Here is a 27,959-nt window from a genome sequence, read left to right as displayed (position 1 = left end):
AAGAATATATAATGTTTCTTACTTTTGAAATCATAACGCGCTGTTTCTGTAACGTAAGTGTATACCTAGGTATATAGAGAAGTATTTGGATTTATATATTGACTAGATTATGCTTAACAATTATGAAATATTTTTCATTTTTACATTAAAACGAGTAACACAAAACACAAAACTTACACGAAATAATACATACCGTACATCTTACTAATTGTAAGTGTCCGCACTTCCATCCATTGCACTGTTTGAATAGTCGACTCACAAATTTATAGTTTTCAAGTCCTAATAATCGACGTATATACACTTGTTATCAAAAAAGTATTTTAAGGACTCATGTTCATATATAATACGAAGGCAAATTCTTTCATTCAAATTCATTCACTTTTGCAAGTGTAGCGAGTTCTAAGATCTGCATTTTGCAGTACTTAGTACTTTATTGGCGATAATTGTAGCCGATTTAGATTATTTTGACATCAGTACGACCGACAGTAAGACCGAAGAATCATCGTTACTCTTAAAGAGGGAAGGTACCGCGCGAGTGTACACGTTGGAATGAAGTATATAAAACTGCCACGATGAGAAAGGACAACTGCTTTTGCGCGGACTTCGAGTAAAAAGTGTCATGCAAATGTTTTTCTGTGGGAAGTAAACATCGGTTAAGTTTCCCTCGGCGTCAAATCGATCGGTCGCTTAATTGCCCTTTTCTTTCTGAATAAGTACACTATGTTACAAGTGGTTCGATCTCACGATGTAATATTAAGGTGGTATATAATTAACCAATTTAGAATTAATGTTAAAGAAGGAAAATTTTAAAATACTTTATGGACATTTTAAAAGGAAATGTGCGAATCCTCTTCGTCTTCTTTGCATTTTATTCAGACGCGTGTCGTTTCTCGCTAAGTGATGATCTGCATCAATCGGCATTTTAGCTTTAATCGTATCCTTCTGCTCTCGATTGGCTTATGGCCTTATGTACGATCCAAATTTGTTCAGCTTCAGTTATCGTTGTTTTTTTGGTTTCTTGATTAGTTGTGTCGTATTCCAGTTTATTAGTGAAATAATTTGCAGATCGCGAAAATGCATGTCGTAATTTTGGCAATTTAGTATTTTCATCAAGACTTTTCTTTTCTATATGTATCTATGTGATTTTGAGAGATGATTCGACTATGACACCACCAAATATGCTTCATTAGCAAATCTTTTTCCTTGTAGAGGAACTTTATAATTGCAGCTTTATAATAAGAAATTGCAGTTATCGCATCGAGAAAGCAATGATGATAAATATGCAGGAAAATGTTAGCCTGAAGAGGATATGAGATTATAATTTATAAAGAAATAATTTATGCTGTAGATATTCATCGTAAAGCTATCAAGTCAGTATTTATCTAATAATATTTTAATAAAACGTGTAAAATGCAATGATTGATTTTGTTCGAAGGTTCTCCGCATTTTTATTGTCCAGCTTTCAGGGATCGGATTTATGTTTAATAATGGTTGGTGTGCTTTGTTTAAGTCTCAATCTTTATGAGGTAAGTTTTTCTCGCGTCATTTTTGTGCATTGTGACACAGTCTACAATATAAAATTTTATAAGAAATTTTAATTAAAAATTTTTACAATCTTGCACGATATTTAAATTGAAAGACATTTTTGTAACTTTATTTGTATTTAAATTGATTAACTATAAGAATACATGAAACATTGATTGGAACATTGCATTTTAGATGTCCGTGACTGCGTCGTTTGAAGGCGATGTTGAGCAATGTTTAGTACATCTCGTGATTGCACATATGATTTTTATATACTTGTTCTTAGCCAATTATGCTGGACAAGAAGTTACGGATCACAATGACAACGTTCTACTGCGTAAGAAAGACTGTTGACCTCGCAAATGTGTATCAATAAAACTTTTGTGTAATGAAAATAAATCTTAACACGCTTCGTAAAACGCATACTTGTATGCTGAATGTTACTGCTACTTCGATTATATCGATTCGTTATCTAGCCATTACTTCGTAGGTACAACGTTCGGTGGTATGTAGCACCTTTACATGTACAAAGATTGATACTGTTTCTTTTGAAAAGCGGCAGCAAAGCATGTCAGCCTGAATCTTGGCGGAGTGTTTGTAATGTCTCTAGAGCTTTTCGCCACGGTAAAAATCACCATATGTCGTGTATTATGTGTAACATATTACGGATACATGATGCATAATGCGCGACGGAGGAAACGCAACACAAAATATATTTTGTTCTAGCTAACAAAGGCATCGATATCATACTTCACCGTTGTATATTCTATGCAGCAGTGATGCGAAAAGTCTATCGTTCGACAGTATATTATAATTTGCAATAGAGTAGGTGAGTGTGAAAAGAGCCATGCAATGCCCAATTTCTTTATTTCTATTTACATCCGTGCCGGAGTTAGTTGTCGAGAATATAATATATACTTCTTTTCTTTTTTGAATTGCAATGTCACTGTCTGTGTCATTTGTGACGTAGACAGAATGAAAAATGTTAATAGACTCTCTCTCTCTCTCTCTCTCTCTCTCGCTCTCTTTCTCTAATGTTAAACCGATCGCGAAACAAGGCCACCTTATTTGAATAACTTTTAAATGAATAAAAAATGTAATGCATTTAATATGTTGGCAACATTCGTCAATTTAATCCAAATTGCTGGAATCTCTTTTTATTGATTGTGTTCTTTTTTTAGATATAGTTTAAGGATAACATATAAATAGAAACAGAACAACACACTGTTAACGCGCTAAAAGTCAGAGTTCTACTGAGTGAGTCTGACAATGAGTCCAAAGAGTTGAAACTACGAGCGAGTCTACCACCATTGCATTAAACGATTATAACATCGTCCAACAAAGCTGAATGAATTATATAATACGTGCCGTTGACAGCATTAATCCTACTTTCTATCTGTTGCACTGACTAGAGTCTAGATCTAGATAATCGAGCTACAAATTCACACAGATATTTAATAAATATCTATATTATTTTAAAATCTATATTATATAATATTTCAAGAGATATAATAAATTAATGTATATTGTATATGTTTAAGTATATGTTTTAGTGTGCCTGAAAAACGCAATTTTTAACTTCTTTAGATATTACAAGTGTAGAAAACTCCACATTGCAATTCACAGTATAATACAATTCATAATTTTCTGTCATTTTCTTTCATTCGGCGCTAATTACATAGCTGACGTAGTTGGCACGTACGACCGATAAATGGATGTTCCGCTTAACAAACAAACGTGTCGTACAAATATACAGTGGATTGAGTGGATTGAGAAAGGACAACTACGTTCGTGTTCGATTTCGATCAGGAAGTCATCGTGCAATGAGTGTTTTTCTGCGAGGAATAGACATTCGTTAAATTCTTTTTGGCGTCAAGCCGATTGCTTAATCTTTCTCCTCTTCTTCATGGGTATTCTGATCTCACGGTAATATTTTGTGCTATTTACGTTGAATCAGACTTTTCACATTAGAGTTCATACGATAAATTATAGAATTTTGAATCGAGAGGAGAGAATGTGTCAATCGACCGTTCACTCGAATGGTTCACTAGAATGGTTCACCGTGAATCTCGCGAACATCGCATTTTAATTAATGAATAATTTTAATATAATTTATTAGTATATTATTATTATTGTGGTTTAATGTAGTATATATAAATTTTATACATAGTTTCTATAAATATTTTGTTATATCAAAGACATGCACTAACTAAAATGCGATTCACGGCGAACCATTCTACTCAAATAGACGATCGATTCACATATTTTCTCCTCTCGATTAAAACGTTGTAATTTCTTGTTACGAGCAAATTCTACGAAATACGAAGAAATCGGAAAAGATTAGAGAATGCGCTCTTACAGCGCTTTACTGAAGAATAAAGATCGCGCAGATAGACGTCGTTTGGACAAACAGTGAGTCGACAAACGACGCGAATGCGTTTCCATTAAGTGTACCAAAGCTCAACCATGATCGAAATCCGCTGATGTAAACAGGCGAAACTATCTATTCTCGCTCTTTCTGTACTGCGCGTTCGCCGTTTTTCATGGGGAGTTACGAGCGATAAATGGATTTACGATGACGATGAAAGAATGATCAGACGCGCGATCAAAAGCGACCGATAGGAAAAAGGCGCCATGCCGCGCCGCGCCGCGCCGCGCCACGCACCCTGCGCGTAAAATAAACTACAGGTGGGAAAAGGGAGGAAAAAAATAAAAAGGAAATACACGCGCGTCGACGGACTCGCATCCGTTAAACAAACTCAGCGACACGATCGGACTCGCGTTGTTTAACGAGTTCCGAACTGGTTTACATTGGTCATCCACTTTTAACTTTCGGCTCTCTCTCTCTTCGCTCAGATAGCATCGAAAACAGCGGTGCTTTCGATTCGTCTTTCATTCTCGTCCACTTTGAGCTTTTTTCCCCATCTAAAGCATCTCTCCTACCGTTTTATCCATTATTTTTTTCATTCGCTTTTTCCGCTTGCTGCTTTTTGACCGGCGACGTTTCTGTCATTATTCTCTCTTTCTCTTTTTCTTTTATTTCTTTTACTTCGACCGATATTTTTGACCGATACATGTCCGTTTTTTTATTGCGGCGACTCAACTATGGTAATTTCTGTCGATTGGCCATTCGACTATTCGATCTGATTTCTTTTGTGCGGTAAAAAAAATGAAGGAAAAAGATATATATTATGAATGTTCCATAGAGTGGCCGATTCTCTTGATATATCACTTCCTTTATGTTGGTACATTGTCGCGTAATACGCATGCAAGGTGTCACAAATCGCTATATTAATGAATAAACGAGCCCGTTTGTCGTGACGAAGATCAGCGCGAAAAACTTGGAGATCCTCTCGCTTTTGGTGTCATCAAATATATGACGACGTGGCTGACTACGTGGCCGCGTTAATGTACTCTTTTGGGACACGCTGAGCGCGCGTCTAGGCGGTTCTATTCAGGTGCAGATATTTATCGCGAAAGGCATCTCGTACAGAGAAATACCGTTCTCTCGGGGTTACACTGGATTCGAACGGTAAAAAGCGCGAGAGTTTACGATTCGCGAAAAAGTGCGACGGAACGGGAAAAACAGCGGTATAACGAGACGAGTTAATAACTGCGGCTCGGCTTGGCGTAAACAAATGGATTTCCTGTCACGATTCGTATGGGAACTGCATCGTTACGCACTCGTAAAAATTGCCACGTCGATATCGCATTGGAATACCTACATATTTGCTCCATTAATATTTTTCGGACAGTCTGTAAAAAGTGGTACTTACGCAGATAGATTGTCAACTCTCATCAAAAGACAAATTTTGTTCAAGTATAGACAATATTTGATCAAATTGTAAAAATTGATTAAAGTTTAAATTATTACACGGTTGAAGATATGTCAATATTATTAAAGTTGATAACGCTATCTAATTGTAAATTAGCTGATAAATTTAGTTAATTATAATTAGCAAGATTATTAATATCAGAAATTTCATCAGCGGATACTATAATTGGAGAGAAATCAGCTTTCAACATTTTATTTCGCAGTTGCATTCCGGTTTAAAGGTGAATTAAGTATAACATTTAGCAGTAGTGTAATGATGTTACAGCTCTCACTTGACATGAACGTCCAATTATTTCGATGCTTTTAAAAATTTTTTAGCAATATATTAAATATTCTAATCAATTGTATCTCATTAATTATTAATTAATTACATAAGTACATAACGCAAAGCGCTACTTAAACTTTTTCATCAGTACATAAGGAATCGTCTCCGCGAAAAGTAGCAAATCTATTTATGTACTTTCTATCTAAAAGGGAAATAATTAATTGCCTGCGTCCACGTCCTTTACCTCCACTCTTTAAGAAATTAGAGTGCAAAAAACTAAAAGCTATTTCTCCAACACTTGACGCTTTTTGACTTCTATATAAAAAGAAAAAGAAAACAGCCGCCCTACAAGGCATCTCATTTCTAATATTGCAGAAATTTACCGTGGCGCGTGACGATTTGTACAGATGACTCCCCACGTGCAGAATTTTTCTTGCAAGAAATCTCTCTTGATTGATCCTTTCTCCATCGGGAATGCCACATACGTCACTGATGAACAAACGGATCACATGACGGTTATCAACTTTTGAGAGACGCGATCTTTTAGATACGGCCAGCAACGCGTACCTTGAAATAGATAGCGATAGTGTCATGTCATGAAAATTTCTCAAATCTTGTACCTATTGTGTACCTAATCTTATATCTAGCATTCTAATGTTGATTTAATCGCTTCTTTATTTAAGTGTCATGTATCGTCTTCTTTAGCGAAATGACCGAAAAATAGCTTAGTTGGTATCTTCAAGATTAAAGCGACACGGTGGTCCGAATTCTTTTCGAGACCGGGGGTTAACAAGCTCTGCGTACTTTTTCGCCGTACGACGGGTGTCGCAGCCCCTGCTCATTCTTTTTACTCGACGCTCGAGCGTAAAAGCTTTTGGGGGAGGTCAACCGTGCCCCGCGGACGTATCCTTAAGTGCAGCAGCACACATGACGTCTCTCGCGATTTGAAATTCCTTTTGGTCGCAACTTGTGCGTGCGCTCGACAATTTCACTTTAAATACATGACAAAAAAATGCAGGCATTTTGAAAAGTAAACGCACAAGATTGCGGAATTTTACGCAGTCAGGATTATGGATTGTGGATTTGAAATAAGAAAAGGAAGGAATATGCAAAATTCTTCTTTACTCATTATATAACCACAATTAGGCATAATTTCAGTATGCGAAAGCATCGTGATCTGATAGGAAAATAATCGATTACAAAAATGTGTATTAATTCTTGTTATTGTGCGTCTTGTGCGTATTGTAAAAGTTTCGATTTATCATCCTTTGTCCCTCGTGTAGGAAACTGTTCGCTGGTCGCATCAGGAAATCGTTGCTTTCTCAGCCCGTTCGTGGTCCTTCCGACCTTCGCGGGTTAGGAATTGATCGAATAAATTTCAGAGACTCATCCGGTCACCCATAGTCGACTCAATACCGCACCCGGTGCGGTACATGTATATCCTATCCAATTCTATTTTGCCGCTATCCAATCACGATCCCATCCGACGTGTCTCCATCTCGGTCTCGATCGTCCCTCTCTTGAGGCGCACTTTCCACCTCCCGACCTCGGAGGGCTTCTATGGTCCACGTCCGTTCAAACCGAATCTCGCTTCTAACTCAATCTCTCTTTATCTCTCTTTCTATATCTTCCGCCAAATCAGGAGGAAATAAACATCGCGCGCTTCCGACGAACGAGGTATCGGGTTTATTTTGTAAAAAGGTACAAAATAATTTCTGAAAATCACCTTTATTTCATTGATAGTCTTTTTCTTACAATTATAGATAGGAATAGGAAAAGACTTTTCTTTAGCATGCATGTTATCGTATATGAGTAGGTATATGTCAAGCAGAGTACTAAATTTCGGATTATACAATAATAATTTTTATTTTTATCCGCTTGATGTATCGCTTGTTTAAAATGTGTTTCTCGTTGATTTCATCGGAGACTGAAATTATAACTCGGCCGAGATAAACGTATGTAATCTATGCCCTCGTCGTTTTCGCCGTTCATTATGCCTCTCATTTCGTTTCCAGTGAATTTAATTTCATGACGCAGTGCTCCCGTCTCGACGAGAGTAGATTTTGTTTCGCGTGTGTTGAGTAATTGCGCATTGTACGATGTATCCTTTCGCTAATCCAGTGCGCACAACGCGCGAATTTCCGGATTTTTGCGAAGCATCGCGGGAGATTGTATCCGCGACGCTTAAATTTTCTCGTCAGCCTGAAAGCTCCCTTGATTTAATTCGATTAGCGTCGTTCGTAATCGAGTTTACAGGCGAGTCCGGGGCGAGCAAGCCGTCATGTGTGGAAAACACGTTCACCGAAGCAAATCATAGTTACCTAGCACTCGTGATATCCGCCGAGGACATATATCGCACAAGAGGATGCATGTTTATTCATCGTGGGAAGGTCGGTATCATCGATCTCTTCGCCACGCGATATTTATACGAGGTGTGAAATTACGAGATCCATAATGTTACGCAAAAAGGATACGTATTTTATTTCCTGTAATAGAAAATTTATATTTTACCTACATTCTTTACGGCTGATAACTAATCGAACGATGCTAATTCTCTGTACTTATCCGTTCTCTTTGAAACGACGCCTTAGTCCACCTGCGACGTGCCGGGAGATCACAGAACGGCGAAGCACACGCTCTCATTGCCAAATTGCCAGACAGTGAGAGACGGTAACGAAGCACTTTAGCAGCTGCAGCTGAAATTTTCCTCAGTCCGTCATGTTCCTTTGAAACCCAGCCGAAAGCGATTTCGCGCTCGTGCTCGGGTACGCGGTGATCGATGCCCGGCCAATCGTATATTGGCCGCGTGGACGGTGGTTCGCGCGAGGGGGATGGTGGCGCAGGCAGAGGCGCAGATAGGGTGGGTGACCGTGCTGTACCGTGCCGTGCCGACAGATTCCGATGGTATTATACATATATTGGGAGCGGAGAGCCCCGGAGGGCTCTTTGTCGCGCGCGCGGTTAGAACGAGGAACAAAGGACACCGAAATTAGTTTATTCCCTGATGGCCGCCGATAGAATTATCAGGTATATCCGCCGGGGGTCCGCCCGCCTCGCGAGCGTATCGTTTAATTTCATTCGGTTCCCTGCAACGAGGGTCGCAGGGAAATTCCCGTCGAAGGCACTGATCATCGGCGCGACTTATGCGCCGGGATTACCGCTCGGCTGGCCCAGTTTCGACACGGAATAATAGAACGATATGGGACAATGGAACGCGCTTGGATTAATCTATTATGCACAGCGATGCGCATGTGACACATATTGTAAAGCAATGATTTAATATCACGTAATTTAGTATATCTAGATATAAATTGCGTAATATATATAATAGAGACAACTTTACATCTTTTTCTCTTAATAAATATAATGTTTACGATTAAAATTGCTAATGCTGCCGATAAGAGAATGCAATTATAATATCTTGATATTATAAATTTCTTTGCGTATTTAAAATGAAATTTTGTAAAGATGTAGCTTGTTTCATTTAAAGTGAGAAAAATGTTTCCAGTTGCAAAAATGATTAGACATGGAATTGTATATATAATAATAGCGTGTGCACGACTTCCTTGGCCATTTTATTCTTGACATCTATAGAATTTCACAACAGCGGATCTTCGAGCGTATTATAGCAGGTTTAAAGTGAACATTGTGACAGATACGTTTGATAAGTGTTAAATGACGAATGGCCGTGTTTTTAAATGTATTCACTTGCGCATATGTGGGTGCGTCGATACGTCGCGCGTTTTATTGCCGCGCGTATTCATTTGATATGATAAAAGAGGTCCCCCTTTTGCGACAGCTGGTACCCCAGCCCATTCCGATATTTTATCATAGTACGTAAAATGTCCCAACGAAGCAATATTCTGCCATCGATCCCGTAGTTTCAGGTGGGGACCAGCGAAACTTTTATGGGAAACGTGTCTAACAGACTGAAGTGAATTCGCGTGGCTGCCTGCCTGCTGGCCGAATATTTTAACGTCGGCGCGACCGCTGAGACACGACTGAAGGAACTGCGCGACTATACAATGTTATTTGAAGATATTTCAAACCCAGTTGTTTATAGACACGATTGTAGTTTTTTAGTAGACGTGCTTTATTTGCATCTCTCGGCAAATACAGCTCAAATGAAATTACCATTGAAATAAAGTTAATTCCGACAAAAAAAATACGTTTCAGAAGATGACGTTAAGAGGTTCACTAATTCAACAAGAAAATGGTAATTTCATCCGATTGTTAATTCACGACGAACGCCGAAAATTATTTCAATCGAAGCGGTCGTGAAGTCGTCTTCATTTCTGAGCTTACGAAATGGTTCGCGAACTCAGAAACATTCTCGCGAGAGTGTGAATCTGATGGCCCGAGAAGAAGCTAGGCCGAGCTTAGCCGCGATCCAAGAATCATCTCGTCGCCGCGAATGAACTCTCGGAGAATGGCCTGAATTGGTCGGCGACACCGCCGCGCCGGTGATAGTTTAGATCTCTCCAGCGTGATAATATTGTATGTCGAAGCGCGGCAGTATTTGCCGAGGAACGGTCGGCTTTAGAAATACAGAAACTTATTTCGCCCGCCCGTTTCTCTCGCCACTCGCTCGCTCGCTCGCTCGCTCGCTCGCTCGCGCGTTTTCTCTTTTCACCGCGGCCGCGACCGCCACAGCTCGGCGTGCGGTTTCTTCACTCCTTTTTTCTCTTCACTTTTTCTACCTCTGCCTTCCTTTTCTTCTTCTTCTTCTTCCTCTCGACGATAGCTTCTAAGCCCAGTCTAGTTTGTGTCGGTCGTCGACCAGCGCGTCCCCAAACGCTAACTACCCCTGGCCACAGGGATGGCGACGCCTTTGTGACGTGTGGTGGAAAAATTTTCTTCCTTTCGCACTGAAAGAAATCGAGAAAAGTCCGTGGAGAAGTTTTCGCGACGTCAATTCGCTTTCAGGCTTTGCTTTCTCGAAACCTCACCGAGGTCACGCAGATAAAATGTTTTTAAAAGTCTATGCTTAGAAGCGTAAAGTCGATGAATTATATGTACTTTTTTAATCAAACAATTACAAATTTTTAGAAAGAATCTATATATTTTAGCTTATTTGTGGTAAACATTGAAGAAATTAATGCTCTGCATATTGATGAATAAAACATATCGATAACAGTGTAAAAGAGTCATAGAATGGAATTATTTATGATGTGCACCGCGTAAATCAGTATGAATATCTTTTTTTCTGAGATAAATACGTATTTAGAATTCGTCTTTTTAAAAAACTTCAAGATATTTTTCGTTAAATCTATATATTCGTAGCACTTGTAGCATTTCTCTTCTATCCTGACGCAAGATTAATTAACCGCCGTCCATTCAATTCTCGCGCGAGTGGGAACAGCAATCCCCGAACTATTCAACGCGAGAATGTTTGCTTCACAAGTAGAAACTGATAGCAAAGTTACTTCGGTTGATCGGCTCTGATTTGACGTAGTTTACGACGCGTAAAGGTCAACTAATCCGTGCGAATGGTCACTGACGACCGCGAGTGAATGAGCCATCAAACCGTAAAACAGTGCAGTTGTACAAACAGCTTTAACGATTATTAAATTGCGACTCCGTAATGCCTGTATTTAGACGGTACTCGTGTATATACGTGCACATGTGTGAAGCGCTGTTTACCAGCTTTTATTGCGTTCACGGATATTTATTCCATATTCATCCTTTTTATTAGATCCCGCAATTTATCCATGCGTTTAACACGCCGACGCGCAGAAATTTCTGAAACAATTCGTTTAATTATTGATGCGCATCAGTTTGACCCGTTGCTATTATCTGTCCCATTAATGAAAGATTGTTTCATAAATTTCAAATCGATTCCCCGTTAACGAGTTATCGTTTATGACAGCTTTTTAACTTGACTATTAACTATCTTTTAATATTAATTTCGGCGAAAGAGCGCGGGTTTATCCGAAATTACGAAATTTAATTTAACGAGATTACTTAATATCGAGCATTAATTTGCTGAATTAAGCTGCCTCTTTGAATTCTCGGCACGATCGAGAATTCGATCATAGGAAAATAAGGTATTAATCACGCTTTTCAGTTTAAAGTCGATTACATTACGAATCACGATCGACTCTCTACAAGGGACAGAGATTAATTTATACGAGGCCCCGCGCCACGTTTATAGCGTGTTCCGTTTGAGAAGAGAAGCAAGAAGAAGTTCAACCTTTTTTTTACAAGATTGCTGCCCGTTACCGTATTAATCTCCCGGAATGATCCACATCTCGCTGCTGAAAGCACGGGTTCATGGATTTTTCCTCTCTAATCCATTCGACGAGGGACTCGGACGGTCTGAATACTCGCGCGCGGATCGCCGACTCAGGTCGGATCATCCGTAATCAAATAGAGCGCAGATCAGCGCAGATTCCGCGTCCCTCCTCATCACCCCGCGGGCGTCCTTCCTTATCCCGGCGTCGCTGATACGCATTGCCGATGAAACGTAACCGCGTAACTGCATCTGACTAAGTTGTCGCTGAAATCGTCGTTAATTGGAAATCCGATTATTGTCACGAGTTCGCAGTCACATGAAGACGTAAAATTCTACGATTATACGGTTATCTATCTATGAAGGTTGAAGATAGGCGATGTAAAAATCATTTAATTATTCATTCATTTCAGTTAATTGACGTATATAGTTTCGAGTAATGAAAATTAACGTTTAAACTGATTTACGCATTATAAACAATTCAATTCTCATTAAGCAGAATTATACCGATAACAATACTATTTATCTCGCACGCGCGTCCATAGTCAACCGATGCAGTTGCATTATCAAAAATTAATTAGTACTTGTGATATATAAAGTAATCAGGACTTTATATATAAAGCGTATTAACGAAGTATCTCGTTTTTGCCCGATGAATTTCTTGTCGCACGAAGTTTCTCGCTGGGGAGTAAAAGGAGAGGGGGAGAAGATAAGATCCCGGGCAAGATACATCATCGGCTGAAAATTAAAAGAAAGGAACGCGCATGAGAGAACCCTCGAAGTACACCGAGGTTTTCGATAAGCTCGTTTTTTCGTGAGACGGCCGTCCCGACAAAACAGATGATCGATGTGCAAACACGTCCGAGTGATTCTTCTTCTTGCCGGCCGTTAGCGCCGCACTTATCGGCTCTTATCGCGGTAACAACGACGGGGTACTGTGGCAAACTCGGCGCCCCATTCCTTCACTGATTCAAGAATCTTTTTTTTTTCTCTGGCGAAAGCGTTCCGAGACTACTGATTAATGCTCGCCCCTCTCCCACATAATTCGATCGATAGTGGTTAAACCCTTCATCTAAGTTGAGAGCGCTCTAAAACGACCATTCTTTTATCTCTGTAGTTTATAAAGCTCTGTAGCTATAAAGTGATATAATTAATGTTTTTGCTTACAATGACAAAGAGATGATAGTATTAAGTTTGTGACAATTATTAATTACGTTTTATTTATTAGCATGCAGCCAATATAATCATTTAATAATAATTCTACAATTTTTCTTATATTTATTAATCTTGAACAAAGTGCTTTTTAGGTAAATTAAATAGTCTTGAAAACTTTTGGATAATAAATACATTTATTATCCAAATTTATTATACTCTAGTAATTATAAAGGTATTTTTTTATACTAATAATTAATTATCTAATTTTTATTTCAATTTCAAGCTCTCGCGATAATATATATATTATTTACTGTATAATGATAGCGTAACGGCAGTAGCGTGGTTTTTGCGATTTAGAAGCTAGGGATGAAAAGAACGACTTTAATTTATCCAAAATAATTTTGCACAGTTTATGATATGATTCAGGAATTATTTCGGGCACACAATACTTTTGCTCTCGGTACTCTTCTAAGCCATAAAATCTCATTTTCCACGTGAATCTACGTTGATTTTGAGATGCCGCGTCCACTTCTCTACTCCGGCACCATCCTGTCGAGGACGACATTCTGTCATCCTCGGGCGCAGCATTTGATCTTTCGCAGGCCATTGTGGCCTCAGGGCTTTACGAGTCTCCCGTGCGCTATATCATGGATTCATCTCGGTTTACGAGGTCTCCAAATGAGGCGTGAGATTATAATAAGGAGGCAAATGGAAGAGAAATGCCAACGGCGCGACCTGCCCAGATTGAGAACGCGGCTCGCCCGAAAATCGGGTGATGGGCCTATTCTCTCCATTTATAATATTCCAAAAGTAATATTGCGAAATGATTGAATTTGTAGTTCGTCAGAGAGAAATAATTTTCTTTTGAGAATTACACTAACCATATATTTACTTTGCTATACAAAAGCGCCGTTTTAGCTTCGTTCTTAGTTCCTGTATGTACGAGAGACTTTTTCTGCCGATTACGACGCATTGGCTCGAGGTGTCTTTTTACGAGTTTCCAGTCCTGAAACTCTTCGCACGAGTTATCGCAAATTATGCAAGACACGGGTGGACGACGACGACGATTATACGGCGTTACGATTACGAGCCGAATGACACTCCTTCCCTTTCCCTATCTCCATCACGACGTTACCTAACGAGATTCTTCAGGACTGCCTGCTGTCCCCTGCTGCCACCGGGACGCTTGATCGATGTCACCTAGATTTGCATAAATGTGTGCGCCGAGTGGCGCTCGAGATGTCGGGTCGCGTACTCGGAGATTTGAAGGACTACGCTGGGAGAACTCTGCGAACATCGCCAGATAGAGAAGCGGAAACAAGAGCGAGAAAGAAAGAGAGAGAGAGAGAGAGAAGTAGGAGGGTAAAATCTGAAGGAAGGACCGGATATCCGTGTAAGAAGCGGGAATCGGGTGAACATCGGGAAGGAGATTTAGGTTTGACGAGGGAGGACGGGAAGAGACAGGCCGCTTCGCTTGTCCCTGCCGGCGACACGACGGGCTCGTCGTAGATCGAGAATCTACATGACTACTTGGGAGACGAGTGCTTTACTGGGTGCTTCGCGGTGAGTCTATACTGCCTCCACAACTGAACGAAGATATACAAGCGTCTTTGCGGACGTGAGATTGAAACCAGCTGCGCAGGGGATTGGAGGATGAATTTTGACGAGATTAACCGCCGTCGTAAAAGATTGCCGGACCTAGAATAGGAACAAGTCTCTTGTCTCTTACGTTTGAATCGTTTTCACGTTATTGTCGACTAATATTCTAATTGTATTCTTGATTTTTATCAATTGTAATGTTGGATAACATAGAAAGATTATTCGTTCTGTCGCTAACGATCGCGCGTTATTGAATTGGATTTTTTACCGGAACGAAACTCGAAAACACTGGCGGTGGAATTGAGCAATAAACAAAAAAGAAAAAGATATTACAGAAATGTAAAAGTATCGTGTATGGGAGGATTATTGGACGTTCGGAGAAACTGACAGAGATAGATAGACTGCGGTAGATTGATTTCGTGAGATATTCGCGGAGAACAAACTCACTCTTATCACGCACAGAGGCTCATCTATCGGTTATGGATTACCGTAGATCGAGTTTCGCGATGATCTGTAACTCGGCCAACTCGGTGGTTCGTGGTGAATTGATGTTTCTCTTGCGATGTTTCTTCGGAGAAAAAGTTTTACTCGTCGAGAACGAGATAACGGAAGAAGTGTTTTAACTTCGCGAGAACCAACGGGGCGGATCTTTGATGTCGAAGTAAAAACGGAGAAACGGAACGCATTTAGAAGCAGGGTATAGTATGTACCTATACCTACGCTTTCCATAAGTGCTTCAATAGCGAATATCCATACCTATATTTATTAGATCGTCGCATATAAAATGCCGAGTTTAAATCAAATTATCAAGTAATCTTCGAGAGAAGAAATTATATTTTTACAATCATAAAAATTTAGCAAGTGCACTTTTACGGAATGAGGAATTGTTATAATTTATTTCTATTTGAAAAAGATGATGTCACTTTAATGTGTAATAGTTATCGAAATTATTTATTGTACAAGAGTTGTTTGTTGGATTTTTAAAATACAGCATTTTTGGTACGCGACGAAACAATAGCTACACCTGCGCGGATACTTTTATCTGCGCCCAAATACCAAATAGAGTATCTTACAATAATCTAAAAAATTTGGTGTAATGACGTATGAAAGGGATGCGTTGAATATGCCTTGTCACATGGTGAAATTTTCGAAGTCAGGAAACGTACACGAGTAGATAGAGCAGAACCAAAATGGGCGACCACCGAAGCGCGAGGAGCCAGTTAAACGAGACCTGTCTGCCAGGTGGTTTCGATCCGCCGCAGGATGCTATTTGACTGCGCGCTCGTCGGCTTATTGTGAATTCGAGACACGTCTCGAGATGCGAGACTGCTTCCCGGGACTCCGGGCATAATGCCTTTTCCGTCGAATCAATGCTTTTCTGGTGGCCGTACCTGATCGCCGCACGGAGGATACGAATAGTCTTGTCCACATCTGTCAACGCCGAGTTTCACATCGTTTCTCGAACGCCGAGCAGGATTGCTTAACTAATTGACGTCGTCGTTGAAACTCGTTGATACGTTCTACGAGCTTAAAATTCAAAAATTGTGAAGCTTACACATCATTGTTTATGATGTCACGTTAAAAATAACTATTTGCAATGCTATCTGGAATAATTTTAGTTATAATCTTACAACAAGGAGATCATATAAAAATCAAATTGTTTCTTTATATTCTGCAATGTCTTTGCTTCTCTTTTTTTTTTTACAATTTTCTACTATTTTAAGAGAAATCTACACTCTACAAATATTTACTACGCTTGCATAGTGCTTTTAGTGAAGATATATCGTTTTCATGAAATCACACCCTACTTTTAATTATTGTTCAGATTAGGAAGACAATCGTATAGATTATAAAAAAAAAAACGTTTTGCAGACTCGCAGATAAATCGTGGTTATGCGTTTTTACACTTTTTTTATTTTTTTGCGAAAACGATGTGGTGTTTTTGACACGAGTGCTTTTTCTGTTCCTCCGCACTCCAGAACTATTCGATCGAGCGCTATCGAAATTTGCATAGCCGCGGATAAGATGAGACCTTGCTTTGAAATACGATGGAACAAAGCTGGAGCACTAAGGACGCACGTGGATAGATACTCGAAAAGAGAGAGAATGCGTATCTCCGCGGAAACTTTCGAGGGTGCCTTGCATTCGCTTGAACTCGCTTATTCTATGCAGAGAAACCGTCCAACGATGCGCCACTGTTGATATAACGTTGTAACGTGTATCTCGACGAAGGCTTGTCCTGTGTCGACCAACAATCAATATTATTCACAGAGATATATGTCACCTCTCTCATACAGTTATGTAATGCAGATATAATATATTTTGATAAAAATATATTTGTACTAATAGGCAGAATTTTTTTACATATGATGATATTAATGATTCCAATCTTTGATCGATGCAGCGGTACTTAAATACATGATACGTCCTAGGATTTAACGCGATCGCGAACAGCTATCAATCAGAGGATCAAGCTGATCCTTCGTCACTCAGGTACGGCTTGCAATATCGGCTGATTTCCGTCACCCTTTCACGCAGGATTGTGGGATCGCGATGTAAATTCGCTATCGTGCGGTGACACGATCCTGCGTAATCGAGCGATACGTTCTCATAATCGAAAGGGTTGGATGCGCGACGGGATTCGGGATAGGATGGGAGGATTTTCTTGCTACCGACAAAATTGAAATCCGTCCGATCGTGGATATGATATACAGCCTATGGCGGAAGAGATCGATAAGGTATCTATAAATACCAACAAATGTCTTAAAACAATATTGATAAAAATCTTTTAGTCTTCAGTGCTCAGAGATTAAAGAGGTTCATGATCAGATTCCGATTTTGATTTAAATTATAAATAAAGAAGCAAAACGATGAAGTCGCACACAGTCACATAGTTTCTATACAAGAATTATCTATTTATTAAATGCGCTCGTAATCAAATAAATTCCACATAAGTATGACAAAATTATTTTTTGAATGTCGGAAAACGAGTCATTAATAACGTGATAACATGTCAATTTGTGTATATTGAAGTCAAAATTCATCGTTAAAATTCGACAAACGAAAAATCGTATTAATAAACGCGGCGTTACAATCACGCGTCGAATCGTGCCCGTCAAAGTCGTTGTCGTTAAATTTCGCCGAGAGAGAAAAGTCATGTAAGTTCGCTCCACCGCGAGAGTTATCACGCTACTCAGGCATATACGCTTATCGCCCGAAATATCGTTCATATAAATCTCGCGAAATTACGTTTCGAACGTATAGGAGAACGTAATACCAGAGCCATTAATAACATAGCACGTTACAGCCTGCTCTGGTACGCGTCCATCAAAGTTACAGACGCGTGTTGCGATGGCGGCGGCAGCGGCAGCGGCAGCGGCGGCGATGCTGCGATGTAAGTGCGTGAGACGTCCTCGTAAGCGAGTAGAAGATATATCCGCTGCGTCCGACATGAGAGGGCAAGGGGAAGGGAGATGCGAGATGCGTGGATGGTCAGAGCGTCGGCAAAATTGAAACCGCACGGCGTTGGTGGTTGGTGGTGCGAGTGCGGATGCGGTGTTACACGCCGCGGCGCGGAGAGGCGAGAAGCGCACCCTCGTGCACGATCGATGGCCTCAGCTAGATCGTTCCATTATACAAGGATTTGCTCTCGACGACGTTGATGGGCTTCCGGGACGTTCCTACTTCGTCCTGAAAGCGCTCCGACGCGGCGCTTTAATGCGCCAACCATGGAAGTAATCATTCCGGAAGCGAGCTTTTTTTGATCCCCCGCATTCGCGCTGGGTCGCTATGGTCAGAGATCCGTTCCGCACTTAAAAGATTTGAAAACTCCGCCGCTCGTCGGAATATAATGATGTGCTCTTGGCAAACAAATCGATTTGCATTGGTCATTATAAGAAAGTAAAGCGGAATTTGTTTGATATTTAGATAAGTAATATTCATCCTATTCTATTAAGACGATTTATAAAAAAAAAAAGATTTTAAGAATACGCTTTTAAAATTTTTTATTTCTTCTCGCAAGAATTTCAAACAAGAAAACTTTGAAATGTTATATTAACGTTACACTTCGGTGAGATTTCAAATTAGACTTTATATGTTATAAAATGCAAATAATTTATTTATATTTATTATTTTATTGAAATAAGTTTAAAACATATAACATGTAGATAGACTTAGGACATAATATTAATATTCTTGTTGCGATATAGATGACAAGTGGGAACGCTTGGGTCGCAACAAAAATATACTACTAAATCAAATTAGTGGAAAAATTAACTCATTTTTTAATAATAATGCAAATAATGAATAACATTAGAAATGAAGGTAATGGATAAACGGATAAAGTTCAAATAATGAACTAGAAAGAAATTTATTCGAATAACTCTGACCTTCGTACCAAATAAACAGAGACGGCAAACATGTTTTAGTCACGTGTACCTATAAGTTGAATACACATATCATATAGGCATGTGTATTGTATAGTGAGATCCACTAGTTATCTGTCCAACGTTCAGTCGCACTCGTTTATACATTCGTGCTCCGTACAGTTAAATAATTTCTGTATGTGGAACAATTTTTGGCTTTTGTAAGTATATATATATATATATATGGGTATGTGCGTGTGTATGTGTGCATGTGTGTGTATATCTTATTCATCTTCTTTCAAGTTCTTTCCAATTCCTTAAGAAGTATTTACGAAAAGATTTGAATACATTTTCTCTATATAATTTTAACCATTATATACCATTTACGAAACTTTATTGTTTTTCTTTTTCTTTTCTTCAAATGATGTATACCGCACATCTTGAAAACGGTTGAAATTCTTCTTTTTCGATGTAAATGGATTCAATATTCACTTGGAAAGTTTTATTTCTATACAAGGAAGAAACAATATTTTTCTGTCAGATACGTTAGTATTGTAGAATCATAAAACAAAAACTGAATCATTTTGATGTCGATTATATCTTTGAGTATGAATAGTCTATAGGTGCGAATAAAATATATATCATAACAATTTAACGACTTTTCTCTTACGATATTGTAATGTTTATGTTCTATCATGAAACTTTTTTTTACAGTTTACTATAACTTTTATTTTTATTTCTTTTTTTTTTATAGAGCCTATAAACATTCAAAGATACAGCAAACATAAAAAAAACATCTCAGAGTAAAATAAATTTAACTTCAAGGAAAATAATACGTTCGGTAGAGATATATCCAGAACAGTTGATAATTGCGGAGAAACAATTATTATTGTGAAACGTAATAGCAGTTCTTTAACTTCAGTAGAGTTACTCAATAAGATGTCAACCCGACCATCAAGCGAGTCACCTGTGTTTTTTACGGATGACTCTACCGAGTCCTCAGATAGTTCAAAAGAGGAAATCGACGAACACAGAAGTAATGTATCTAAAATTTTCACAAAGAAAGAAGAAAGACGGTTGCTGGAAAAGCTAGTAGAAAATAAACAGTCAGTTTGCGTTTGCAAATCTTGCTCGATAGATCGTCTGAAACGTTCAGCTTATCAAGCAGCTCGTGAAAAAAAGAAACCATATCCTAAGTCGTGGAATAAGAATAGGCAAGCGGAATCACAGTGGCTGAGAAAATTCGAAGTAAGGCATAAGAAAATAATGTCCAAACTTTCTCTTGCTTGTAAAGCGGGATTATCTCAAGTATCGATAAGTCAACAGCAATCTTCAAGTAAAGAAAATCTGACACCTCAAGAGAAACAACCATTATCGGCAGACACACTGACAAATGAAAAGTGTGTAACAACAAGAGTGCCACTTTCAACTTATAATTTAGATCATGATAGAAAAGCAGTTCATCCAGACTCGTGTGATACAAATAAGTCATCGGTAAATTGGCCGAAATCCATACAAAAGTACAAAGATGAAATTTCAAAATTTTGTCTTGATTACGCGGAAATAAGAAGAGTATCTCAGAAGTCGACGAACAAACAACAATCTGTGCTTAAAAACATTTTGAAATCTCAAGAAAAACAATCGTTACCGACGGACGTATTGACAAACGAAAATAACGATAGCCTGATGATACCATCAGCTCCATCTTATTTAGATCATGATAGAAGGACAACTTCAGATTCGATTGATAATGATGAACAAACGGAATTAAAACGGATGAAAGGTTTAGCAAAAGAAGCCGAATGTGAAATTTTAAAATGTGAACTTGATTGCACAACAGGATTATCTCAGTCATCGACGAACCAACCACAATCTGAGTCACATTGCCAAACCAAACACAATGTCTTATAAATCTAATTAAAGAAGTTAAGACATCTCGAGAGAATTTTCACACTTCTAAAATTGTTAATGAAATTGATTTCCGTTGCTTCTTCACTTTAGATGCGGATTTTGTTTTTCTCTATAAAATTAATTAATATTTTATAAGATTATGTTTATATTGAAATATTAATTTCTAATAATATCTAAGTAATTTTATTTTATATTTTATAAAATTGTAAGACATTTTTTAAAATATTGTATTTATCTATATTTTATAAAATTATATTATATTTAATTTATACTTTATAAAATATTAATATAATTTTATGAAATATATTCGTATTTTGTAAAGTTTTATTATATATTTGATAAAAATGAAATTATTTAAATATTATAAGACATTAGATATAATGTATGGGTACTCATATACATATACATATGTATGTTACATACCTATTGTATGTTGAACATATATAAATGCAAACATATGTAAACACACGTCCACGCATCTTTTCTGGATTTTGAAAATAATTTTAGTAATGATTGACCCTTTATTAGGGTTAAATTTTAGGCAATCTGTTTAATATAAGAAATTTTTATAAAATACAAAAAAAAATTGGTTTAGTTTAAATATAATTACTTAAGAACATTTCATAGTCTTTTTTAGACATTTTATATATAGCTCGTTCTAGCAAATGGATGCTTCAAATGATGTATTTTCGTATATTGCGATGCTATTTATTACAGATTTATGTTCGATGATTAACATTTAAATAACAGTGACCATTATTATTGTCAACATATTCATAAAATTATGTTTTAATTTAGACGTATGCCTCTTTTATAGACTATTCACTATGTTATATATTACGATTTCCTTTGGGAAGAATTCTCAAAGGTATCAAGAAAGGTATCGTTGTTATACATATTACTGATCTAGCTAATTTATATAGTCAAAAATCTAGGACGAACAAAATTTTATTTAATTATCAGATAATAATGTCTAATTTCTCCATTGATGGAGGTATTTTTCTTTAAGTAATTGTTTATTGTATTATGAATTTCATTTTAAGAAGTTTATATTTAAGTAGTTATTTAAATAATATTTTTTATTATACTTTTTTATATTGTAATGATAAATGTAAATTATATGAATAATTTTTTTAAATTATATAAATAAATTTTATTGTTTATTAATTTATAGTGTATTTTAATTTTCTAAAGATGTACAAGAGTAATTGTCGTATAATACAATTTTTATATGTAATGTTTAGGATTGTTAATACGGGTTATGAATATATATTATTAGAATACGAATATCTAGTTTAAAGATCTTTTCATGCACGCGCTTCAAATTGTTGCCGCGGGATAGAAAAAATGTGCAGTTAACGCGTCACCCGTTATACCACCTGGTCCCGCAGCGGCGGTGGATGCAATTATCGAAATGCAGGTACACGAGGGTGCGACATTGTCAGTTTTGGCTCGTCGTTAGTCGAATCGTACCAATAACACGTCGGCAGGATCGGTTACAAAACGATTCGTTCTATCAATCAGCTTGATTAAGCAATCCCCTTTTGTCGCTGGTGATTTCCAACGAGCAATATCGCCACGCTTTCCAAATGGCGAAATCTTATCCGATACCCGGGATAAACCTGCGGTCTCTATTAATTCACTGTGCTGGCGGTTCGATGTCGTCGACGATTCGCGAGTGGAATTAAATCCCCGACGAGTTTCGCGAAATACGAGACGACATTTCCAAGCAACTTCGACTGTTCGACGCGCGTATTTCCGTTTTACGCACGCTACTAATAAAATCACACGAGTAAATTTTACCTTTTATACCAATGAGATTAAAATAAAGTAATCTACTTTTTATTCGTCAAATTTGACGTTCAGTCATTGTTCATGTACATTTTAAAAATTTTACCTGCATTTCAGTGATATGTACGAATACATAACATATAATACAGAACTCTCTCTCTTTGCACGTCTAAAATTTTTATGTAAATAATTTAAAAAAGAATCTAAAAATTACACGTCTCAATTTTTACATTATATCATATTCATGCTTTTACATTATATCATATTCATTAGTTTTTATCTCTTACTAGACATCACAAGCGCGCGCTATTTATCTTTAATATTTCACTGTTACTATTAACCACACAACTGTCAAAATATGCCATGACAGCCGCTCATGAAGTAAGTGCAGAGAAAGAACCAATCGGCATCGCGGAAAAGCGACAACAATACTTCGATAGATTCGAGTATCGATGACATGCCCTTTTTAGAAGAGGAGGATTCATATATAAGGATAATTTTTTCACCCTTTAAGATATAAACGAGATAAAAGATGCAAACAAGTACAAATAAAAGATTAACCAATTACATAATAATTTTTTTATATAAAGTTGAGCGCCAGGTTTATCTCGATGAGATTAGAATAAAGCAAAAAGAATTACTCGCGTCTTAATAATAAAATGGTGAGTCTGAATCGTCAAAGATTGCATGACATATCCGGATGCGTGAGTTATCACGACCGATTCGCGCATCTCTCGCCGTCATTCCGTCGTCAAACGTTGCGTTAAAGTCTACTGCCGCTACTGAGAGCTTATTTTTTCAAAGGTTAATAAGAGTCTTCTTTCGAAACCGGGCACGAGAAGGATACACGCGCGGTTCGCTTGATGGGTTCTTCGCTGCCAGGTCTCTTCAGAATTTTCCTTCAAAGAACGAGCGAAACGATGCAAGGCGTTCAAGGAATAGTAAACCCTCGCAGTGTAAACCGTTTTACCATTTTTCTGCTTTAAACGACTTGGTACGACGCTAGATAACATTCGAGATGATAAAGTTCCTCTTAATTCGAAAACGTGACATTCGCGGATTTCTATCCTTTCTACAAGTTGAAGAAAATCTCTCGCGGATATACCGCACAAAACAACTGATTATATTATAATGTTAAATTTCTGAGAACAAATTTTTATTCAAAATTATGCTTGTAATTAAATGCTAGTATTAGTTGTTTCACAAGAACAAAACGTATAATATATTCCATTATTTTAATTAAAATAGTAGATTTTACAGTATGTAATATTTTCTAGCGTATTTTAATTATTACTTTCATTATTCGAGTCATATTTAAAAAAAATATACTTTCAAAGATCATGGAATGAGAAATATGAATGAACTCGAGGAAAAACGTGAGTTTTTCTGTGAGATTACACGGGGGAAGGCGGAGGGGTATTTTTGTTAGGCGCGGATGCATCATACAAGTTAAACATTAATGTGCAGTCGATCATCGCGATAACGTGCGATGAGCAGCGCGTTATATAAAGAGTAACCAACGAGCGATGCGCGAAACCATTAGTGTCAGTATTGATAAAAGCTGTCTGGGACTGATGGTAATGAATTGGTATGCTTCGTGGGAACGCGGGATTAAAACTACATGAAAGCATTCGGCGAGATTGCAACTAGAATCAGTAGATACTATAATTATAGTACCGCGAAGTATTAAAATTTTAATCATAATATATGTAGCTGACTGATATTTTGCTTCACCTTTATTTTTTTCATCTATTTTTTTCTATGCGTTACTCTTATCTAGACGAATGTACTTCTCAAATACGCGCGAGCTTGGAATATGCCGCTATCTTTCCTGGATACCGCATAGCCAAATTAAAATCATTATCCATTTATTACGCTTGCATTCGACAAGAAAATAAACAAAAAAGAAATATAAACATTAATAATTTAAGTGATTAACGTGAAACTGTTAATTATTAAAGTAACTAACGTCAGTTATATCAATGAGTTAAGCGATTAACATGCTTTTATTGGTGCGCACGTGCGTCGAACGAGAAGAACCGATGATTTTGGAGATTTCCAATAAAGAGAAAAAGAGGGAAGACTTAAGAAGTTGCCCCTCGGTGAGAAACGAGGAAAAGTGGAAAGAGGAACGACTTGACACGGTGGGAGGAGGGGGAGGAAGGGTGAGCATCGTCGAGAGTTTTAAGATAACCGGGTGTGGGGTTGGATGAATGTCGGCGAATAACGAACGGGGGTTGGTGGGACACTTTACCGGGGAAATATGAGAAAAAAGTCTGTCGCGGATGCCCTTTTACGCGGCGAAAGGAAGAAAAAGAGGAATGTGCTTGATGGAGGAAGCTATCCGACGCGCGGGGGTGTTGGCGGGACATATAAAACAAAATTAAGATTTCAACCCCTTTACTTTGCTCGTGATTTTATTAGCATATTAATGGATTCTTTTATGCAAAAACATTTTTCGCGACGTAGCGTGCAAATTGCCTCAAAATGGCAAGACATACTGTAAAGTTTTCTTTAATAGTGGATACAGAGAGAATATGACCGATAAAATGTCAGCTACTTATATAGAAATGTATTTCGCGAGAAATTTAGTGACCCTTCCTTCACAAAGATTTAAACGGAAATTAAATAAGGCGCAACATACTTTTCTTCTTCCTTTAATTTCAAATGAGCTTATATTTAATCAAAATTAAAACACAGATCTTTTTTTATATTATTTAATTAATTATATTATTCACACAATCGTATCACATCATTCATGTGGGAGTTGGAACGTTTGTGTTTGACTGTGTCAAGGCGATTCACAGGCGAATTCTCGTCTCTGTGAATATCTCACACCATGGCAAGAACGATAAGCGTGAATCCGAAAGTCCTCGAAGACATTTTTTATTCTGATGCCGTGGAAAGTACAAGAGACAAGCTGAGAAAAAACAAGCGTAGAAAAACGAAAGTTGGGCCTCGCGCGCGCTATTAAAGTCTGAAATTAATGTCGATCGTAAAGCTTGTAATGACTAAGAGGGAGCCGAACAGTACATCGCGCGGCATCCCCCGCTGGGCCCCGAGCGACTGCCGCTTATCTTGGGTAAGTTGCGCGAAGATGCCGGGAGTACGCGGAAGTGGGCGTGATCTTGGAGATTCATTATTACGCTGGTAAAGTAATAACGAAGTTGCGAGGCGGTGCGGCGACCGATACAAATTGCGGCGATTAATTACGGCCGGTATAAATTACTCGATCCTGGAAATATGTGTGCGTGAGGAAGGAAAGGGAGAGGCAGGGAGCCTCTTCCTGCAGCGAGACGTTTTTGAGGATCCCGGAAGAATTTATGCGAGCGTCGAGTTGCGTGATACTTTAAGAGTCATATAGCTTGCGAGTTATTGCCGCGAGAAAGACTTTAGAAAATAACAGCAAATATAACAGAACTTTAATCTTTGAAGATCAAATATCGATCCTGCTAAAATGTATATTTTATATTTATTAGCATTAAAGCAAAATATATATCTACACATGTATGCATATATATGTAACGTTTAATTGACGATATGTAGTCTACATCTTGTAGTTAATAAATTTACAATTAATATAAGGAGATAAAGCAACGTCTCATTGTTATCTTGCCTGAAATTTTTAACATCGAAATTTTGAATTATTATACATTTTACAAATATATTATTATAGAACGTTGTAAAATGTGATAATTAGTTTTTTAATTAGTTTTTCCATTAATTAGCCATTTATTGAATAACTTTTTTACGCATCCGGAAGTATAAAAAAAATCAGCATTTGCAACGGTTTTTTTTTAAGTACTCAACAGCAATAGCATGCGATATTGCAATATACACGTACGCGATACATGATTACATTCCGGAATTTTACAACGTTCCTCTCACGCTCCCGCATTTTTATTTTCCGTAACACAATTCGCCCCGTTTTCGAACAAATAATCGTTGGCGTTGCGCGGTCAATCGCGAACGCCGAAACTTTATCTTCGTTATTTTTTTCCTATTCGTTAACACGAGACCTTGGAGCGTGCAACTGCGCGGTTTCACGCATGTTTCCCGATTACTGAATATTAATTCGATTACCGATGGCATGGTAGCAGCGCGACGAACAAAGCCATCCGCGCCTCAGCAAAATTCGTAGGCGAATTCGTCCGTTAAATTACAAATCGCCGGCTGTCGGCGCATCTTTTTTTTTCCATGGGAATTACGCTACGAGCGATTCGGCTTTTCGATGATACTCGCTCCGTTCTCGCCACGGCAACATCAGTACAACCTAACACGCGTTTGCGTTTACCACAAACTGTCATCCGTATTTGTCCCGGCGCGGGCGATTCGACATAATTCATTTACGCGACGATTCGTCGGAAATGCAACGCGAAATTTAATGCGCGTTCGCATCGAGTGATTTATTTGCTTTACGAAAATCGGGCTCGATGGAGGTTACTCGTCGCTGAACATATTTATATTAGCTGAATATTTAATGCAGTGGATGTTAATGCGAATTTTTGTAGCGGTATCGAGCGTTATGAATTTAAATTCGCTTTTATCATTCATGGGAGTTGATAGAATTTTATTAGAAGTTCTACAATCAATTGGAATGCAGGGACTTGCAAATAGCGCGTCGTTTTTTTCATTTACTCTGAAGATATGACTGTGTATTTTATGTTTTATTTTTTTTTACTTAGAGAATTAAAATAAATCATTTTTTTATAGAAGGTTAATTTTAATTTTTCTTACATTTTAAATTCTATTTTTGATATTTGATAAGCAATTATAAAGTACTTCTTTTTTGTATAAAAAAAATTGATTGATCGAGATTATTTATAATACATATAATCTCCTATTTCGTCCACGTAGAAAAAAAGGTCGTGCTTCCCGTAAATAAGTCGCTTCTCGTTGCACTCATATGTCGCGTGTCTCGAGTAAACAGTTGTCGCCAGATAAAATGTCGAGGATCGTGACGGCAGTAGGTCAGGAGAGAAGCGGGCGTGGAAAAATGGAGGAAGCGCGAACGTGGCGAACAGGCGCTCGTTAATTTTACAAACTCGGTTAAGCACCCCAGTCTAGCGCGTTCTCTTCCTTTCACCCTTCCCTCCTTCCCTCTCTCTCTCCCATCTCTATCCTCTGTTTCCCTCCGGACGTCTTAACTCTGACACGATCTCTTGGCTTTCGTGTGATCCTACCTGAAAACGTGCGCACGTGGCAACAGGAAATGTGAGTCAGAGACATTTATTATTTCGAACTGCAAGTGAGTATATTTAACTGTATCAACTGCGTGTTCTA

At 38.0% G+C, this 27,959-nt stretch overlaps 2 protein-coding genes and 1 long non-coding RNA gene across 3 annotated transcripts in view; all 3 read left to right on the top strand.

The window, feature by feature from the left end:
- The window catches only part of Slip1 (SLo interacting protein 1), a 191,544-nt gene that overhangs the window by 99,464 nt on the left and 64,121 nt on the right, over positions 1-27,959 (top strand). The gene's annotated exons all lie outside the window — the stretch shown is intronic.
- On the top strand, positions 166-3,005 carry LOC139771783 (uncharacterized). Its single transcript, XR_011717983.1, has 2 exons — positions 166-1,861; positions 2,015-3,005. It is a non-coding gene; the product is annotated as an uncharacterized lncRNA (long non-coding RNA).
- Positions 18,968-21,037, top strand: LOC139771832 (uncharacterized). The gene is made up of 2 exons (XM_071704920.1): positions 18,968-19,195; positions 19,729-21,037. Exon 2 carries the CDS (start codon positions 19,914-19,916, stop codon positions 20,883-20,885), a length of 972 nt encoding a protein of 323 aa, XP_071561021.1. The 5' UTR covers positions 18,968-19,195; positions 19,729-19,913; the 3' UTR covers positions 20,886-21,037.

Source organism: Temnothorax nylanderi, unplaced genomic scaffold, assembly GCF_030848795.1.
Source record: "Temnothorax nylanderi isolate EJ_2023f unplaced genomic scaffold, tnyl_v1.0 TNYL_tig0044_pilon, whole genome shotgun sequence".
Classification (NCBI taxonomy): domain Eukaryota; kingdom Metazoa; phylum Arthropoda; class Insecta; order Hymenoptera; family Formicidae; genus Temnothorax; species Temnothorax nylanderi.
This window is presented reverse-complemented; position numbering and strand designations above follow the sequence as displayed.

Bases quoted from the DNA above. Each gene is read 5' to 3' on its own strand.
- LOC139771832 (XM_071704920.1), top strand. From the start codon at position 19,914: ATGTCAACCCGACCATCAAGCGAGTCACCTGTGTTTTTTACGGATGAC.